Here is a 6,515-nt window from a genome sequence, read left to right on the forward strand (position 1 = left end):
GCCACGTGTGTGCTTATAATTGTAAAAAATCTAATGCTTTTTGTGTAGTGCTGAGTTGTAGTTTTTGGCACAAAGGTTTTGTTTAGTAATTTAGTTTGTTGAAACCAAGTAATGACAAATTGTTGGTAAATAATTACAGGATAAGGAATTATTTACCACAAAAAGATTATGACCACACTGCACTCATTGCTTATTTATAGTATCTAACCTCTCATGTTTTGTGAAAGATTATTATTAGATCATATTATTGTTATAATTATATCATATATATTTTATTTACAATCTTACCTTTATTTATACTTCAGTGATGATCTGATGTATTCCTAAATTAAGCTGGGTTGTCAACACTATGGCTCTTATAAAAGCAAAGGATCGGGTAAAAGGCCTAATCAAAAGTATTTTCATTTTTGAATTTTTTTTTTCATATAAGTAATGGTAAATGTTATAATTTATTTTTCAGTACCATCAAACGTGATTTTCCAGCAAAAATAGTTCTTGGAGCAAATAAGAATGGTGATAAATTAGTTGTAAGATCAATCATAAATGATCATAATCATGTAATAGTTCCAGAGACTTTTCAACACATCACAGCAAAGAAAATTATGCGAGGAAGAGAAACAACAAGCTGAGTTGATGATCGGTATGGGAGCCAATCCCACTAAGGTGAAGAGTATCTTTCGCAGGTATCTGGAAAAGTTGTAACAAGTGCTAATGTTCAAAACATAAAAACGTCAATGAGAGAAAAAAACAAATCGCAAAACCAAGTTGATAAGGTCTTATCAATTTTTCAAAAAATACCAGGAGCAACAGAATCATCATCATTGCCATGTTCAGAGCTTCTTTTTCCCCGAGCTTTTAAATCAAGAGGTTGACCAAAAGGAGCAACACTAACCTGTTTAGGTATGCCTTCAAAACATTGCAAATCTATATCTTTTGCTTTGAAGCCATCAAGAGAAAAGCAAAAACTGATGTTACAATGGTTATTTGGTAGTGGACAAGATTATAATATTAGCAATATTCAATCAGTACCAAGTCAGTTCTTAGATGGACAAGTACAAGAATGTCTATATTTATTGAAAGATTTTTTAGATCTAAATGTTTTGAAAGAAATGATAAATAAATGTTCCAATGAAGAATGGATGTGTGGAACCTGTAGCAATGATCTTAGGGATGTTCGAAGTGTTTCCTGTGATTCCTGTCTCAAGTGGTTCCACTTTTCTTGTGCAGGCATCAAAAGGCCTCCAAGTAAAAAAGAATGGTTTTGTAAAGCATGCAGGAAATAATAGCTGAACAATATAATAAAACATTTTATGTATGACTGTATATTATTGGATATAAACTATATTGTAGATTAGTGTATATATTTGTATTTTGTCGTCGTAATTCCTTTCAATGTTAAATAAATACAATTCGCCTAAAACGTTTTGAAAGTTTAAAAACTCATCCGGCAATTCGAAGTTGTATTTAAAATTAATTGGATAAGTGACATTTCTAACAATTTATGTATTTTCTTAAATGTGCTATAAAAAAATTTAGAAATTATAATTAAAACAAATAAGCAGTACAGATATAATATAATAAATATGTAATCTGTAAAAAAAGCAACCTGTGATTATAACACATAAAAAAACATTCAAAATCAATTAGATTCACTAGAAGCGAATATTTATAGAAAACATTCATTTATTTATGATTAAAAAATGCAATTTAATTAGATGATTTTTGGAGCATACCATGTACCTCCACGTAAAGTGAGCGAACTTTATTGAAAAACGGCCGCCGTGACCACAATTTTTTGCGTAAGGCCGCCGTGTCTATAAAACTTTTTAACATTTAAAATTGGCCGCCGTTTCTATAATTTTTTAACATTTGAAAACGGCCGCCGTTTCTATAATTTTTTAACGTTTGGAAACAGCCGCCGTTTCCATAATTTTTTAACGTTCGGAAACGGCCGCCGTGTCGCTAGGTTCGGCGTAAATTATAAATAAATTATTATAAAAATTGGAACCTTCAAAGACAACTGAACTTGAGTTATTTGCGTTGGAGTTACTTGAGTAATTTGTGTTGGAGTCCATTTGAATTGCAGTTGAGTTGAACCTTCACAATATTTTTTTCAAAATGTTGCAATGATGAGGAGTGCATAAAAAGGTTTATATTATCACTACGACCGGTGACTAAAACTAAAATAGAACCTAATCATAAGCATAGACATTTAAACCGTGCAAATCCGCGCATATACTAATTCTTACATTACATTACAATACAATATATAGAATACAATACAATTCAATACTATACAATATGATACAATGCAATTTTTTCAACCCCAAAACAAATTATTCATATTTCAATTCTTATAATTGCTAATCATCATCTTCATCATCATCATTTCTATATTACTAGATCCGCCACTTTACATATACACTTATATACATAGTACTTCCGCGTATGTTAAAAAAGGTTAGATTGATCACTTCTGATTTTACTTTCTCTCTCTCTCTCTCTCTCTCTCTCTCTCTCTCTCTCTCTCTCTCTTTATATATAGGTATTATATAATTATATATACCTATATTATTATTAATTAATAATAATGATAATATTATTGTGATTATTATTATTGCATTTAAGCAGCGCCAGTTTGAAAAAAATCGTCACAGGCGCTTCCATATATTAAATGCTATTACGAGTCGAACAGATAAGTTTTCAGCTGTCTCTTAAACTGACTTTGAGGGAAATCACCACTGCGCAAAGTGGTTTGAAGGCTATTCCACAACCCTGGTCCAAAACAGCAAAACTTCGAGATCCAATCTTGCCAGGTGCCTATAGGTAAAATTTGTGTTTTAGTTTGGTTAATCTGAATACCATTTTGTGTCATCATACATCTATGTCCGACAAACAATTTGCGAGTCGATCTGCAATCGGTCTAAGCATTTCAGGCAAAGTTCTAGCTACAATCTGGATATCATTCGCATAAGCATCGGTGTTGTATAGATTACTTTTGGAAAGTAATCTGATTACAAATTACAAATTACTTTTAAAATTAGCTTGAGATTACAAATTACAGATTACTTTGCAATGATGTGTCCGATTACAGATTACAGATTACATCATCAAACTTTTTGAAATTACAGATTACATCATAAGAATTTTATTTAATGAATGTCACATAGTTTTATGAATTATTGAATTATTAAATTGTAATTATTCATAAAATAATTTAAAAAATTGCATTTTTTTTAAATTTCATGAAATTTCAAACAAGTTTGAACCAGAAGCGACTTTGCTTATCCTGCTTCATAACGTTCTTGAGCAGTCCAACTTTTTAACATTACATGGGCGGTCTAATTAAAAAGCCTACGACGTCAATGGATAAACTATTTCTTTTGGATAAGTCTTTTTTTTAGTTTTTTAACTTTAAATTTTAAAAATCTTAGGTATTGTTGTCGTTAAAGTAATCTAAAATAAAGTAATCGTGACACCTGTTTAGATTACAGATTACACAAAAAATGTAATTTGATTACAGATTACTTTTATAAATGATGCGATTACAGATTCAAAAAAATGTAATCGATTACGTAATCGGATTACATGTAATCCGATTACTATACAACACTGATAAGCATAACCCTTAAAATCGTACCAATAGTGTACAAAATAAACAAAATTGGTCCAAGAACGGACCTCTGCGGTACACCGTATTCCAGATATTCCTTGATAGAAAGTACATCATTAAAATACACCTACATACACGAATATTTCGATCTGTCAGCACACATAAAAAACACATATGCATTATCCTAAAAAACAGACATGTAAATAAAAAATTGTGGATGACTAGATAATAGAAATGGGAATAAAACAAAATTGAAAAAACATATTTAAATTATGTTATTTAATACACACAAAAAATAAAGCATAAAGCATAAATTTTAAACCTCAGCGCTTCTCAGTGAATTTTGCAGATGGGTCTTGAGATCCGCTTTCAACTTCGTAAATGATGGAGAAGTAATCAGAGAAGGAGGTAAAGAGTTCCAGAGAAAAGGGCTAGAAAAATGCAAACGCTGATTTAGCATAAGAGTGTTTAACACTAGTTAAGAAAAAGTGAGAATAAGAAGACGATTGTGAACCGGGGCGTTTAGGTTCAATTAATATATCTGATAAGTACATAAGAAATAATTTAGATTGAAGCATGTGCATTAATGTGCAAATTTAAAAATTATTCTATATTTGATAGGCAGCCAGTGCAAGGGATCACGTGAAACATAAAAATAGAATGAACGAGAAACTTCATCATTATAAAATATAATAATTCAAAAATCTTCAAAAATTTGATCTTCTAACATGTTTCTTCAAACATGTTTCCTTTCCAATCCTATAATTCAAAAATGAGTGCAAAAATGAGTCATTATAATGAGTGCGGTTTTTGAAACATTTACTCATTCATATTTATTGTTAGCGCGATATGAACATTAAAATTAATAAACACAATTTGAAAAAAATATAAAAAATTTTTTAGAAAATCAAGTTCAGTAGCGTGTATAACCTGTTCTTATGTATTTACAGTGCAGTTATTTGTTTAAGCACCAATGTGAAATATGAGCTATTGCAAACCGGCTGATAACAAATTTTGAAATATTTTGATATTTATTTATTAACTTCGTGGCTGCTTCAACACTTGTGGGCGATGTTAGGTATAAACGTACTGTACGTTATGTTGTGTCGACACATGTTCCATCTCGGCCAACCACACAAGCACACATACCGACACACACACACACACAACACACACACGCATGCAAAACGATGGTGCTTTTATGTTACATAAACTTACAAACATACGTATATATAAAACACATATATGTTTGAATATAAACTTATATATATATATTCATATGTTATATATACAATATATATATATGCGTCAACTTAATTGCTATATAAGACCTGGATTACAACGTAAAACTGAAGGATTTTTGTTAGTTAAGAAGTGGTGACTGCTTTTTTTCTCTCATTTCAGTATCATGGAGAGTATTGAAAACTGTTGTTAATCTTTTAAAATGCACCTAATGCTTAGTTAGTTATTAACAGATTTTAAATTTAAAATGTTATTATCCGTGTTCAATTCAAAATGGATTTAAACAGTTTAATCACGATTTTCCTTGTCTGCTTGCTGGTTGGTTGCCTTCAAATTTTGATTTTTTCATTTTTTGTTACATACATTTTGATTAGAGTGTTTCAACATTTTAAATAACAATTCACAAGCTGTTTGAAAATATTTTATCGAAGTAGCATATCCAATTGATCATGAGTTTATTGATTGTGGTGTGTCGAATTATGAAGATGATGATGACGTCAATGATGATGGTAATGATGATAATAGTGATATGACGATGATGATGATAAGCAGGAAAGTATAGAGCAGTTTCTAAAATATTTGAACTGTATGTTGAATGCAAAAAATGATTTTGATTGCTCGAACTAAACATTTTATTTAAACATCTTGAGCTCTGTCCGTTCCTCCCATCAAAAACCTTTACTAAACGATGATGACACACAGAATTATGAAACCAACATCTTATAAAAATATCAAGCAATGTATTGCATATCAAATTCGTTCCAATGAAAACATTTAAAAAATATATCAGCCTTTTTCGAATAACCAAGTGCATAAAAATTTACTCTTGATTTCAAACTTTACGACTTCTTCACGTTGATTCATATTATTTTTTTCATAACTGCAACAGCTTAGAGTTATGTGAATGTTGTTGTTGCTGAATGTGCTCCCTATTTGTATCATTTGTTTGCGTGAATGCAAGTTAAATAGATTTATTAAACTCGTAGGTAACCGAGAAGTCACTTGTTAAGCTAATTTAATAATTCGTCTATATTGAGATAAATAATTTTGTTAGTTCTATGTTACAAGGAATGACGTAGTTTTTAGTTTTGACCGGCTTTGTCTGAATAAGTTTTGTGGTTTTCACAGCTTCCGTCGTTTTGTCTTCTAACAAGAAACACGTGCTTTCATAGGATGGAATGCTATGGAAAGAGTTTGTGCTTACATAAATGTTTGTTCATCAGACTGGCTGCCTGGTGCAAGTGGCATGTTTACGCTGTGTGCTATTGAAGAAATGAAACATAAACTTGAAAAAAAGAAAATATAAAATAGCTTGACTAAATATGTGAATGAATTTAATTTTTAACAATTTTCGAACACTGTTACACTGCAAATTAAAACAATTATTTATACAATCAATTTAACTACAGATTAAGTTAATTTTTATTCGTTCCCTCTGAATTTTTTACAATTTATTTAATAACAATAATTTGAAAAAATTGTTAACAAATATTCAAGCGGCGTTGAATTACTAAGTGCACAAAAATATTCCCAACTTTACTAAACAAAAGAAATGCAGATAAAAATAAACGTTAAGGGCACCAGATGCTAATTGCACAAAAACAAATAAACATGTGCACGATAAGATAATGTTTTTACTTATGTAATTTTTTCTCCTAAG

At 30.2% G+C, this 6,515-nt stretch overlaps 1 protein-coding gene across 1 annotated transcript; it reads left to right on the forward strand.

The window, feature by feature from the left end:
• Window positions 1–349: 349 nt before the first annotated feature.
• HELRODRAFT_162605 (hypothetical protein) lies at window positions 350–1,283 on the forward strand (the record flags this gene model as incomplete). Its single annotated transcript, XM_009024766.1, has 3 exons — window positions 350–376; window positions 592–663; window positions 945–1,283. 3 exons carry the CDS (start codon window positions 350–352, stop codon window positions 1,281–1,283), a joined length of 438 nt encoding a protein of 145 aa, XP_009023014.1.
• Between the last annotated feature and the right edge of the window lie 5,232 nt (window positions 1,284–6,515).

Source organism: Helobdella robusta (genome assembly GCF_000326865.2).
Source record: "Helobdella robusta unplaced genomic scaffold HELROscaffold_4, whole genome shotgun sequence".
NCBI classification, from domain to species: domain Eukaryota; kingdom Metazoa; phylum Annelida; class Clitellata; order Rhynchobdellida; family Glossiphoniidae; genus Helobdella; species Helobdella robusta.